The sequence below is a fragment of the Candoia aspera genome, chromosome 2 (genome assembly GCF_035149785.1).
Source record: "Candoia aspera isolate rCanAsp1 chromosome 2, rCanAsp1.hap2, whole genome shotgun sequence".
Classification (NCBI taxonomy): domain Eukaryota; kingdom Metazoa; phylum Chordata; class Lepidosauria; order Squamata; family Boidae; genus Candoia; species Candoia aspera.
The window spans coordinates 100,651,991-100,666,286 of record NC_086154.1 but is presented as its reverse complement, the minus strand read 5'-3'; the positions used below and the strand labels follow the sequence as shown (position 1 = coordinate 100,666,286).

The following is a 14,296-nucleotide window of genomic DNA, read 5'->3' as shown; positions in this document are numbered from 1 at the left end:
ATATCGGTTTACACAATCCTTTCATTTATATATTAGGCACACAGCCCTAGGCAGTTTCCTCTCATGACATTCTTTTAGAGCAGAACAACATCCATTAAAACGTAAGTTTCAAATGAAACAGAACGAGATAATGAAGCATAAAAGCAAAGAGGTTGGATGGCCCTCGTGCTTCCAGTTGTGTTTGCAATTGCCTCCCCAGTAATAAGGACTGGAAGAGTTTGAAACTCTCTACCAAAAGACCATCCTTAGAACACATGCAGTTACCTAAGTGGGGTAACGGCCATGGCCTGACATTTGTTTCTTGTTTCGTGATATGGCAGGTCAGCTTCAAATTACACAAAAGGAAGAAAATAATTATTTGCCATCTGTGCACGTGCGTTCCTTAAACTCTTGCAAGTCTGGCGTGTAACAATATATTTGCATACATACACAGCCTTCAGTAAAAATGGGGAAATATTTTATGCCCAACTGATTTCAGTGGGCAAGATTTATGCACAAACTCCATTAAGATCAACGAGGCTTAAAACTTTGGCGAAATTCTTTCCACTTGCCTGGATCTTTTAATGGCAGTAGTCAATTACAGAGAATATCCTTTTCTTCTACCTCAGCTTGTATGAACTACAAGCAGCATGACCCAGATAACCTTTTAACCTCTTCCACTGCCAATATTCTATTATTTCCAAAGATCTCACTTGGAATTTCTGTCATTACTTGTTTTTATGCCTAATTTTTACAGCAGCTGGTTCAAAGGTTCTGTTTCTGGTTTTCTTCAGGCAAGAAAGAAAGGAACGGGGGAGAGAAATCTTGCATTTTTCAGACAAATGCTAAAAAGAGCACATTGGAAAAGGAATTGTATGATCTATTTATTTAAATGCAATTTAAAAGGTAAAGCTGAAGAATTACATGTATAATCTATTTTAGGTTATTAATATAATTTTTCATATTTAATATGTCAATATTAAATTAATATTTTTAATATCTTTAATTTAAGTAAGGAGGAAGGGATGTTTAACCATGGACTTCCTCATCGTTTTTTCCCAATCAAAATAAGTTCTCCAGAAGGTTGTTTGTCTTGCAGGTGGGAAAAACATTCCTTTCAAGCCAAACAGCACTGAAGATGGGATTTCATTTAATTTTTTTTTTAGGAAAATGAGAATAACAGCTGCTTGACTTGACTGCCTGTGGGGTTCTTCCAGGGCCAGACCAAGAAAGGATGAACATCTTCTCCTGGGCATTTTACAGTTTTTTAAAAGTATTATTATAGTGCCTGTGTTACACTTGGAATAGTAGCACTGATAAATAGGATAGCAGAGAATAAAAGTTATTAATGTATTTTATTGTTTCTGTTGTTTTTACTGTTTAAAATAATTGTTTCAACAGCCTAGCAAATTCCAGTCATTGGTCATATTAGAAATGTTATTAATGATAAGACAATTAACCTGCTGTGATCTGTGGTTTAACACTGGCACAACAGAGCACAGTACCAAAGCCATTCCACTATCCCCCAAATATATCAGTCCAAATAACCACAGTACACTATATCTTAAAAAAATAAAAATATTTTATTATTAAAAAAACTCTACCCATTCTTCACTTTAATTGTAAACAAGTGCATTTGCATCATCTAGCCATACCCCAACGTCTTGAGAGATGATAGCTCCAAAGGGAAGGCCACTTTGTTTGCATAGTTCCACAGATGCAGTTCAGCCACAGTCTTGACAAGTCCCTTTGGGCACAACATAATACCAGAGCCTGCTATCAAAAATGAACGCAGTATTGCCAAGCTGCGGCAATTAAAATCCTTCACAAAAATTCAGCGTTAGAAGTCTCTCAAAAGCCTAAGGCAACAGACTCCATTGGTCAAGCAACTCTTCATGCCATCCAAAGCTGTATCTGTGTGAACAGTACACAGAAGAGGCGACACTGTAATATTTGGATGGAATAGTCTCTGACGAAGCCAGGTAGAAGGCCAACACACCAAGATCCAAGCTTTTCCAGTAGGAGAGGCATGGCAGGATGTTCCATCAGTAAATGGCAATGTGGAGCATAAATAGAAGACCTGACCTAGGAGGGAAAATAAAGCATTATCATCATGTCAACATTTAGAATTTATAATAATATATTATATATAATAATATAATATAAGGACGCATAAAAAATCTGAGGATTAGCTTGGATCAAGGTCTAGTAAATGACCATTCGTGGCCTTGCAGGCCACATACTCTGACTTTAACTACAAGGCAAGACCAACAGTGTGTGCAGAGCAGACCGCAGCTGCCCTGTTCAGTGCCTCCACTGTTGCTGCAGCAGGCAGGCAGAGGAGGACCCCAAGGATCAGCTTGTTTTTCTTGCTTTCTAGCCTGGTTTGAGTGGTATCCACCCAGAGCCGGTGTCAGCTGCTGAATCCCTGAAGAGAAGTTTCATGATGCATACTGGAGAACTTTACCCCACTCCAACAAATAAGCAGATGGGCAATAGATTTCAAATATTTACACCATCTTTCACTGTTGACTTTTGCGTCAAAGAGGTAAAAGCAACTTGGTTTCACTATGCTCCTCCAAGCCCATTCTGGGTGACTTTCAAACTTTGTGTTAGTTGTAAAGTGGCTCAGAAACAGACATAAAACAAGCCCAGCTATTATCTCACTCAAGGAGTTTAAAACTAAAAATCTTTAATTCAGTGGGCAGTTTAATTCACTGGACAATCAGCTTGGCAAAAAGCTTATCAGTATTTGTGTACCTTTCTTGTGCTGAAAGGGAGTTCACTCAAGAACCATTTTGTATGTAAATGCTGCTCAGCTCCAAGAAAAAACTTTCCCAATATTTCTTAGATAGGTGGAACAATAGGCCCATTTTTTTTTTTAAAAAGCATGAAAGTAAGAAGAGTTTGGGTGAAAAAAAGGGAGAAAAGGTTGTAGAGGTCCAGAATTGTTAACGTTCTCTACATTATAGGCAGAGTTGGCCCCATTATTAGACCAAGTGAAACAACTGTCTCAGTTGCCAGATGTTGAAGGAAAGCAATGGTAGTCCACCAGCTATTTCTATTACATGCCCCCCCACCCCAGTAACATACACACAATTCTCCTTTCTTGGACAGAGCTGTGTGTGCTATCTAGGTTTTCCTGCACTCGCTAAACTAGTCTGTTCCCCTGAGGTGACTTAGCATAACATTCAACTTTCAATCCAGTTGAATTCACTACTCCAGATAAATGGGAATGCTATGTCTAGGGCCAATTCTGATTATAAATATGATCCTGTAATGAACAAGAACAGCCCCTTTCTTGAAGAATAATTTACAATAGATGGAAATCTCTACCTCCCGCAGAGAATCTAGATAATACCAAGCAAGACTTGCTGTCTCATTCTTTTACAACTGCACATTATTTTGTTAATGCTTCACAATACCTTTAACACCAAAAAGACAGAGAAGCAAAATGGTTGGCCAAATGGTTTTATCTTCTTTAAAGGCAAACTCAATCTTACAGAGGTAAAATTCAACTTGAATCAATCTGTGTCTCCATAAAGGCAGGGGGGGGGGGAAGAGTAAAATGCAGAATAAGCAAGCAAGATGGAGGCACTTTCCTACCATGATGCTCCATGACCAACGGTTAAAATGTGGGACTGGAACTCAAGAGACCCTCACCCACAGCAAATCGACTTGGGGTCAGTCGCTCTCTGTCAGCCCAACCTACCACACAGGCTTATGATTCTGCAGATAGAATGGACAGAGTATGGAATCTACCTTGAGTTTTGGGATGAAAAGTATGGTACAAATCTAAAATCTTCATCATCTAGTTGAAGGGAGCACTTTCAGTTTTGGACAGAAAAATGGCCAGAGAAAAAAGTTTGGGGTGACAATACAAAGAAAATTCATATAATTTTGACAGCAGCCTTTTACATAGGGGCCTGGAGCCATGGTGTCTGGACAGAAGCAGTCTTTTGTTACCACTTACAGAACCTCTGGGGAACAGCACACTGAAGCAAGAAGCTTTGTGCACAAAAGAAGGGGGAGAAAGGGTTGTTTGGTACTCAAGGGAGAGCAGTCCCACACAGTGTGCTGTCTAAGTGCTTTGATTCTCTAATGTAACTGCAGCCTGCAATAGGGTGGTAGTGCAGCAAATGGGGAAAGGTGGCATGGAACATCGGTGGGGTGGCCAAAGGCTTGGTAACAGATCAGCACCAAAGGGGGTCTATGGAAAAGTAGTGGGGGAGTGGGCAGTAATAAAAATATGACCAAGTGAGGGAGATGGGCGGTAATAAAAATATGACAAATAATAAATAAATAAATAAATAGCACATGCATTCTAGCATTTATAGCACATGCATTCTAGCACAACTCCGTGTTAAGTGAGTGTGTGAGTGCATAATTGATATTAAGCATACCATAATGACATTATAATGTGCACAGTTCCTCTTGCCCGCTGTATTATGGCTCTATTTCTCTAAAAATACAACTATACAGGGTACTTCTTTGTAGGATTTGATTCTGGTGCTAAGGGAGAAGACACAGCTACACTGAGTTACAAAGCAGACCTTCATGCACCAGCAGCTCAACCAATTATTGTCTGCTGAAGCATGCCTCTGGCTGGCTTGAAACGTTTGTCCAAATGGTAAAGGAAGCGTGACTTGCAGTTCCTCCCTTGCCCTTTGTGGATTTGGAGCAAAAGGAGGGGAAACGTGGATTGTTATTGCAAAAGAGCACGTGCCCCATTCTCAAGACTTTCAGGAAAGAACTGAACTCATCCCTTGGCCTGATGACACTTTGGGTGACTTTTGCAAGCAGCCCTTTGAGAAACTATGAGTAGACAAAAAAGACGATGATTACAACAACAAAAACTATTATAAGCTTACTGGGATGATGAAAGTAGTAGTCCAACTGACCTGTAAAACATCAAGGCAGACTGGACTATTTCAGTATTTTTCCTCTAAGTAGAAAATAAAGATTCTGTCTTCCTTAGAATATGGATCTAATCAGTAAGAAGACTTTAATACAGATGTTTAATGTCAAGATTGTAGCATTAACATCAGTCTGTTTCCATTGGCAGATCAGTCTCTGATTGCCCTCTGGCTCACTGGAATCACCCCTCCCTGCACAGAAATAGGGCTTGTTTGATTGGCCCACCCCAAGCAATTGATAGACCCAATGAAGTTCCAGAGAAAGCTTGGGGTTTTCCTTGAGGATTTGGTGGGCGGCTTGGCCTAGGCTTTAGTCGCTGTCTGGAATGGCCTAGCCCTTGAAATGTATTGCCCCCATGTGCCGATCCTGTGTGGACATTGGTTTATTGAGGAGCTCCATGAAGCACCAGAAGAGACACCTGGAGCGCCACTGGCTCACAGGATCACAGTTTGTGGAGCAAGTCTGATCAAACATGGGTGAGAGCCCATATTAGGGATTATCTCATGGCACTAAGGGTGGTGAAATGTCAATATTTCTCCACCTTTATCTCATCTGCCAATAGCTATCCAGCAGCCATGTTTAGGTGACCTGTTCTCAGCTGGGTAGGGAGGGACCCCACAATAATCTACAGGGCTGCTGAGAGCAAAATTCAGGCTATCTGGTAGATAAAGCCATTCAGATCCACTCCAATTTGGACACTGACTGGGTAGGTCTGGCTGAAGTGCCTGGAGCCTGATTTTGTGGTGTGATCTGGGAAGAGTTTGAACAGGTGACTCCTGAGGAAGTGGACAGAGTTCTCTCTCCTATTAGTTCAGCCACCTGTTTATTGGCCCCGGGTCCCTCCTGGGACATGGAGGTGACCTGAGGTTAGGTCCACGCTATGGTGTCAGCATGAGGAAAGGGGTGGTGCCACCAGCCTTGAAAGAAATCATGGTGTACCCCTCTTCAAGAGGCTTGGGCCCAATGCTTTTAGGTAAGTATCATCCTGTGTTTAACTTTCCCTTTTTAGGGAAGGTTGTTAAGAAGGTGGTCAGTCTACAGTCAATCTACATTTTCCAGTGGTGCACAGTCTAGGGGTCTTACTGGACTCACAGCTCCTGCTCAATGAGCAGGTGGCAGTTATAAGCCAGGAATACTTTTGCACATCTGGTATGCCCATTGTATTCTTTCACAGATTGGGAGGCCCTTCAGAGAGTCACTCATGCTCTAGTCACCTTATGGCTTGACTACTGCAATGCACTCAACATGGGGCTGCCCTTGAAGACCATCCAGAAGCTACAACTGGTCCAGAATGTAGTGGCATGGGAAGTGATGGGCATGCCTTGGTATGCCCATGTCACACCCTGCTTCACGAGCTTCACTGGGTCCCCGTTTGCTTCTGTGTGTGATTCAAGGTGCTGGTTTTGACCTATATGGCATAGGGCCTGGTTACTTAAGGGACTGCCTATCTCCTGTGGTATCACCCTGGCCAGATCAATCCAACAGGGTTTGTGTGCTCTGAGTCCTTTCAACTGAAGAGTGTCATCTACTGGGACCCAGGAAGTGTGTTTTCTCTGCTACAACGCTACTCTCTGGAATGAGGTTCTCCCTGAAATCTGTGTGGCCCCCACCTTGATAGCATTCCACAAAGCCTTAAAGACCTGGGAGTTCTCCCAGGCCTAGAGTTAGGGTAGCTGAGGACCCTGTGGGATTTGTTTGACAGTGTGGGTATTGTTAGTCAGACTTTCCTGTTCTTTATTCCTTTCTTATTTCTTTTTTATAATGATTGTATTGTATTTTTCTCTTCTATCTGGTTTTACTGTATACCACCTAGAGTCAGTCTGGAATCAGGTGGTGCCTAAATTGAATAAATTAAATTATCCGTAAGATACTGAATGCAATGGTCTTGCTTAGCGAGGGCTGAAAAGTCACAGACCGCTTGATCCTTGAATAATGGCTTCAGGATCACTGTAGTTAGTAGCTACTTTTGGTGTTGCTATTAATTCTGAAATTATACCATAGAGAAAGAGTATATAAGGTACACAGGAAAGGGAATAAATCCCTCAGACTGTGAAGAAAATGTAATGCCTTTAATTCTCTTGTAGCAAGCAGGTGGCGGGGGGGGGGGGGGGGAGAGAAAAAAAAGGGAGGCCACAATTCTCCACAAGCCTTGGGAGCAGCAAACCTCAGACAGCAAACAGACTCCCTTACAAAACATGTTACGCTCTATCTCTGGGGTGGAACTTGACAAGAGAAAGTTATCTGTATATATATATACCACATGGAAATGATTCACACAGCCCTAGACCTTTCATTTTATTTCATCGCTGTGTGAAGAACAAATATAAGAAAGAAAAAAAGGAAGGTAAACAATATGTCCTACTCCTAGAGTTCCCTAAAGATGATTGATTAGGGATTTCTGCATTCTTTGCTTCCAGCATTCCACCCCAACCCCCATCAAAAGAGCCTATATTCCAAGCATTGTTATAACACAACTGCATTCTGCAGATTCTATGCAATTCAAAATAAAGAGATGAGAATTATCCACCATTTTTTAAAATAGCGATTTAAAAATCACAGTTACAAAGATAAAAATACAAACTAAGAAAAAGAAAAGAAGAAAAAGAAAAACTAGAAAGTGCAGAAAAGAAAAAATAGGAAAATAGAAAAGAAAAAAAGAATATAGTAAAGAAGAGAAATATATAAAGAAATTACTTCCCCCTTCATCACAAGTATAAACAATTTTATTTTATACTTATCACCTTCTCTTAAAATACAACAAATGATCTCTTCTTCCCCCAGCCCATTTCTTATCTATAAACAAATCCTTAAAACCTTGTCATTTCAGTCCTGATCAGCAAAAGTCTATTCAGGGTTACCAGAGATAACACATCTATTTTAACCCTGATCATATAAACCAACTTTTTATTCCTTCTTTTTACTTTTAACAATCTTGATCTTTAGTCCCTTCAAATAATGTCCTAGAACTTTGGACAAGAGTTGGAAAAAAGTCATGGAATTTTATTTTTGTACATGATAACTGCAGCAAGATTATTGTATGCACAAAGATGGAAAGTTGGCACTACCCACAATGGAGGAATAGCTGGTGAAGATGATGGAAGTTGCTCACTTAACAACTGCACCACTTAATGATGAATTTTCTGGTCCCTATTGTGATTATAAGTTGAGAAATACCACTATATTAGTTTGTATTAGTTTTTAATCTTCTTTTTAAAAGAAATCTTTAATAAAAATGTATATAAAAACAGTCTTGGCTTCCGGTGGGGGCATGGCAGTCTGAACAGCTGTGCCTGCGGGCTCCATGGGCAGAACTGATAATGCGGCAATTTTTTCAGGTTCAGGCAGGTTTTTCTTGAAGCCCAGGAGCATTTTTCCGGAGAAAGGAAAACACTTGGAATCACCCCATCTGTCCTCCATGCAGCTGCTTGAAGCCAGAAGATTGCAAACAGCGTTCATGATGGACTGGTACAAGCGGCCGGGAGGCTGGGATGTCAACATTTCCAAGCCTCACTCTAGCCTTAAAAGGACATTAAGACCAGCCACCCTATTTCTAAATCACCCAATTTATTTTTCTTTTAAATATGTGTACCCTAAGAGAGGCTTTCTACAGCAAGGAGAAACCAGTTCTTTTGGTGCTTATCATTATTTTTGTGATTAATTTTTTATTTTTTTTAAAGTTTTGGACTTTGCTTTCCATCCAAATACTAAGGAGGATTGAGAGTACGTAATTGTCTCCCTGTTATTATTTTTGTACTAAATTTAAAGATATTAGCATTCCCCTACATGTTGAATCTGCTGTTTTGAACTTTCAACTTTCTGCTGCTACTTTTCCTGGGGAATTGTCTGTTATCTTACTCTCATTTGTGTAAACACATTCTGGAATTTTTCTATTATCTTCCACTTTCGCTGGTTAAGTACCTAGGGGGTGCCATAATCTACTGCGTGAGACATGGAAGATTTCAATCAGACTTCTTCTGACTTCCTTTGAAACTTTAAACAGATGCTTTCTGATTCCTGCCAAGCTCTTATGCAAGGCATTGAGGATATTGTGGAAAACATGAAGTTTAAAATGTGTCATCTGGTTGGGGATGTTGTAGATGAAATTGAAGAATTTAACAGCAATGGAAATGTTTCTTCTAACAGTGAGATTGGGGCTTCTGTTGAAATGCTCGATGAAGACTGGACAGTTGAGTTGAAGAAATTAAAGGGAGAGTGCGAGTTGCAAGCCACAAGTGAAACTGATCTTCTGATGGAACGCAATGGAAAAGAAGGGGTTATTATGTATGGGAGGTTTCCTGAAGAGAAGTCAGAGTTTTTGAGGGGGGCAGTTGGGCTGTTCAATTTCTTTATGAAAAAAGCTCTGCACATTGTGGGGATATGTAAATACTCTGGTTTATTTTGAAGTGGGGTAAGGGTTTAAGAATATTTATCCGGATTGCTTTTAGGGTCTGGTTAATTTCATTTATCTTTAATGATTTGGATTAAGATTATTAAGGTATAAAAAAAGAAATAAATGTTTGGCTTTGGGTTTAATATGATCAAGATTATTATAATTGTTGTATTATTAATTACAATGGCAGACAATTTATGTTTTTTTAGTTTGATCTTTATTATAGTAGACAGGAATGTATAGATTAGTAGTAGGAAGGAAATTAAATAAATGTTATCTTTGGGGTGGGAAGTTGATTAGGAGGCATATATTTATATATATATATACAAACACATACATACACATACACACATACATACACACAGTATATACAGTATATATATATGTATATGTATATGTATATTTCTTCTTTTAACATAAGGGGAGGGAGCAATTGTATTTAGTGATTTTTATATTGTGCCAATGGAATGATTTATAGAAATAATGTGATTTTGGTTTAATATAAAGTAAGGGATTGATTGTGGAAGATTGTTGTATATCCTTGCTGTTAAAAGTCAGAAGTCACCTCTTTTTATAACTTTTTTTTAAAATTCTCTTGTGTTTCCACACTTCAGTTTTTTTCTCTTTGTAGCTTTTTGTCTTTCTGTACTTTTTATCTTTGTCTGAAATCTACTAAATTTCTTGTAAAAATTATATAAAAACAATGTCCTAGAACTTGATTTCTTTTCGTTTTTTCTTTGTCCCTTCTCACAAAATTCTTCAAACCTTTAACAAGTCCATTTTGTCACTCTCTTGGTTTATTTGCATATCCCTTTTAATTATTAAGGCATCAGCCAATTTCTTTTGTATGTCCAGTGTAGCATCTTTTTCCATGTTATTCTTGTAGCCTGTCATTTTTAAATCCACTTTCAGATCAGTCTCAATCTTGTCAGGTAAAACTTGTTCCTCTTTCTTAACATCCTTTAAACACAGCCAACCTATAGAGGAGACACTCTTAAAGTTAACTTCTGGGTCCATTGTTCAAAAAATATCCTTCAGTATTTCCTATGTTAAAATATTTTGTTTCATTCTGTATTAGTAAGTCAAATTTAAGTGTTCTTCTCCTTTAATTGTAAACTTTAGTTCAGTCTGGTTCCTTCTAGTGTCCAACCTTCAAAGTCTCATTTCATCATGTTTTTTGTAAAGAGAGTTCAAAACAAAAGCATTTTCCCACAGGAAGGAATCTTATAATTAATTCCAAAATCTTATTTCAAATCCATCTGGATCCTTAGTCCATTTGTAACTTTCCAAAATCAAAGTTCTAATCACCCTTTTGCTGTTTATCCCCTCTCCCCCATTTTTTTAAAGTCCTTAGAACTTGTATTTAAAATCTCTTTTGCTAAGGATTGAAGGAAACTCATCCAGTGATGTAAAACCTGTTGACCCAAAAGTTCCTAATAGCTGAAAAGCAGTTAACAAGCAATCTCTGAAAATGATTAGAAAAGGAAGTATGTGAACCCAGTGTCCTTTTGAAGGCACTGACCGTGGTTTGAGCAAGATAGCGATTCCCTCATCTCCAGAGCGCTAAACCCACCAGAGACTGTTGTCTTGTGGTCTCCTCATGAGGAGCAACTGTATGGAGCATTTGTGGGTGATCCCAAGTCCTTTCCTTGTCTGGAGAGGAATTACGAAGAGCTGGTCTACTTGCCGGCTCTTCATTCCGCTGTGGTCATTGGCTTCACTTTAGCAGAGCTGTCTTCAGTTCGCCATTCTTCCCCAGAAGTCCAGAATTATCCATAATCAATGATTAGATTCAAAACAGGGTTGTATAAATCATTTTTACTTTTCCTAGTTCAGGTGCAAGATTCCCTTCATCTGACCCCAGGACTACTCATGTTTTGAGGTTAAAGAATAGTTCCAGAAGACTAAAGGTTATTAACAGGTCAGCTGCTTACAGGGAACGTCACATTAAGCCAAGTGTGATCTCCATCACACCAATCAACACGCAACTGGGGAACAGGCAAGTCGCAGCAGAGTTGTATGGAAACAGGAAAACGGGCCCTCAATTCGCAACACACAGCTGAACGAGCTTTGCGCTTTCTTCCCAGGGGCAACGGAAACTTTCATAGGCAGGATGAGAGATGCATTCACTTCTCAGAAGTGATCCTTCCTTGGGAGCAGTGCCAATGATACTTGTGGGCAAAATGTACAGTGCCAGAGAAAACACGAACTAGCAGGAACAAAGCCTAATCAGCAGACCCTAGAACATTGCTTATTACAGCAGAGGACCAGCGTTCTTTTACTCAGTGCTAGCTCCTACCTCCATCCCCTACTCTCAATCCCATCCATTACTTCTTTTGAGTCTATTGGGATCCCTTGTGTGCTCCCCAGGTTAACAAAGTTTTTTAAAAATAGCAATTCTCACTGGTTTGGAAAAAGGAGAAGCAGCACGGTGCAGTATTAGGAACAGCAGAAATGTCATTACAAAGTGCAAAACAACTGAGGCTCTACAACCCCCCCCCCCCCCCAGATATTCAAGAGTCCTGTTGTGTCCAGGACTACTGACCTTTCAAATGGTTTAAAGCTAGACAAAAAAGCCACCCAATAACTTTTGCACCCAGAAGTTTTACAGCTTTAAGAATCAAAGTAGAACAGGAACAGTGTTAAGGCTGTGTGTGTTATGCTTGAACTGAATACTGGGTTCACACATCACACTACGGACTCTTCTTCCTGGCTCAGCTGAAATGCTATCCACCAGTTCTTGAGTCAGCAGAATTTTTGGCTGACTTACTGGCAATCCCTCTCCCTGCCATACGCACAATACTGGCAAACGGTGCAGTCCTTATTTACTGTGTCCAAGTCAATTGGTGAATTTCTGTTTTCCCCCCCTCCCCCCTCCCCCCCTCCCCCCCCCGACACCAACAACCAGCCTGAAAACACTCAGTAATCACTCTCTTTAATAAGGGACGGGGCTGAGGCAAGTTCCGACAGATGGCTAGATGATGAGTTTAGCCATCTCTTTTGCACACATATTTTGCACATGTGCATTCAGAGGAAATACTGTTTTCTGGGACTAGTACAAAACCTGATTTTGAAAGCAGCCTGAACAGCTGGGAGGCACAGGGGAAATTAACGGGCGAAGCAGCAAAGAACAGTCTCCTCCTCTCCCACTTAAACACGCATGGATCCCCTGCCACCACTGCTGGACAGCTGCTCTAGGTTTCTGAGCTGGAAACGCTTGGAGATTTGAAGGATACAGGGCAGAACCCAGTTTGAAGGAAGCACTCTCCCTCCCACTCCCCAAAGCAAAAGGCCAGATTGGGGTGGGGTGGGGTGGGGTGGGGGGCTTGCCTGCATTAACTTGGCTAACAGGTGCTGGACTGATTCTACACATTAGAATCATCAGACTTCACCCCCAACTTAATAGTGGGTGAAGCCCATCAGAGCAGATGCAGCCTGTTGCCTATTGAAAGGGAAAACACTTTTAACATCAGAATAACTACGAATGACTTCAGGCTGCCTCCAGTGGGAGTTCAGGACGAGATATAACATCATCAGACCATAAAAGAAAAAAGAAATTGTGGGGGCATGTTCATGCTACAGCAAGTTGCAAGTGGGAAAAGGCCCTAGATCAAAACCGAACAAGCCGTATTACAAACATCTGTCGTTCCCTTTTGACTCCTTCTAGCTCGTTTGCTCATCCCCAGTTGTCTTCCCCCTCCTGTATCCTTCTAATAATTTAAAAGAGACAACGAGAAAGCAGCATTCGTTGGAGGGAAAAGAACTGCCCACGCTCAAGACACTTAGAGTACTGATCTGAGTTCAACTTTAGCCCTGCGAAGTTGAAACAGTAAGGGCCAAACTCCTCAACTGTGCTGGCCTGGGAGTGGGAGCAGGGCCATCAGCAAAGACACTCTATTAAGTCCCAGCAGCTGAAGGTGCATCCCTTGAGCCCAAGCCTCTTAAAGTTGGCGGAGATGCTCGCATGGTGAGAACAAAAGGCACCGCACGCACGCCGGGAAGGGCAAGGCTGAAGTCTAGTGGATCTCACCTCTGGCCCTCTCCAGGCAGTTGTGGGGGAGGGCGGGGAGAGTCGCGAGGGTTACCTGGTTTTTTTTCCCGGTCCCAAAGGCGATGCTTTACACCAGTCGCTCCTCTATTGCCCCAGGGCTAAGAGGCACCGCTGTGCGGAGGCGGCCGAGTTCCAGGGGCCCGTCGGGGCGGAACGAGGCTGGAGTTTTCTGGGTCTGCGCTGGGGGCCCAAAGGCAGAGAGCAAGGAGGGCGCAGGCGCCGGCCGGCGGCGCTGGGAGAGGCGCTCGGACAGCTTGGCCGCTAAGCGCAGGAAGTTGGCGTGGCTGCGGGGTTCGGGGAAACCAGCGTGCGCCCCGAGCGGCAGTTCTTCGGCCGGCACCCCGCGCAGGTTCCCCGAATACCAGAACAACCAGCAAAGCAGCGACAGGAAGATCAGGAGCCCCCCGGTCAGCATTAAGAAATCTTCAAAGGAGTGCCCGTCCCGAGACGGTCTCCCCACGCCGCCCGCCAGCAGCAAGGCCAGCCCAGCCGCGTCCAGCACCAGCGCGGCGACCAGGAAGACCACGCAGCGCCCACAGCAATTGCGGGCCATGCTGGTCCCGGCGGATCATCCGCAACCCGGCTGGCAGACTATAGCCAACGTCTTCCGCCACGCCCCTTCAGGTGCGAACGGAAGGCCACGCCCCTTCATCTGCCCGTACAGTAGTGAGACGAAGCCCAAGCGCCCCTCGAACGCGCTCCCCTCGGTTCGCGGAGCAAGACCAACCACCCCGCTCTGAGAGAAGTTGCGGGCCCTAGCACGGATTGCTTCCACAGTCAGTCACAGTCTACCAGATTTCTATCCCGCCTTTACTTCAGTAACAGTACTACCGTTCGTCACTGCCTTTTTACGAGCCTGTGGCGGTGTCGCAACAGTTAGGATACTACAGACCTGCTAATCCCGTCTCCGAGGGAGAGAGGGTGGAAGAGCCAAAAGAGATACGAAAACTCTTGTCAAG

At 42.2% G+C, this 14,296-nt stretch overlaps 1 protein-coding gene across 1 annotated transcript; it reads right to left on the bottom strand.

The window, feature by feature from the left end:
* Nucleotides 1–1,541: 1,541 nt before the first annotated feature.
* Nucleotides 1,542–13,940, bottom strand: TMEM238L (transmembrane protein 238 like). The gene is made up of 2 exons (XM_063296497.1): nt 13,372–13,940; nt 1,542–2,064 (listed from the first exon to the last, which is right to left on the bottom strand). The coding sequence occupies exon 1, from the start codon at nt 13,888–13,890 to the stop codon at nt 13,405–13,407; it is 486 nt and encodes a 161-aa protein (XP_063152567.1). The 5' UTR covers nt 13,891–13,940; the 3' UTR covers nt 1,542–2,064; nt 13,372–13,404.
* Between the last annotated feature and the right edge of the window lie 356 nt (nt 13,941–14,296).

Bases quoted from the DNA above. Each gene is read 5' to 3' on its own strand.
- TMEM238L (XM_063296497.1), bottom strand. From the start codon at position 13,890: ATGGCCCGCAATTGCTGTGGGCGCTGCGTGGTCTTCCTGGTCGCCGCG.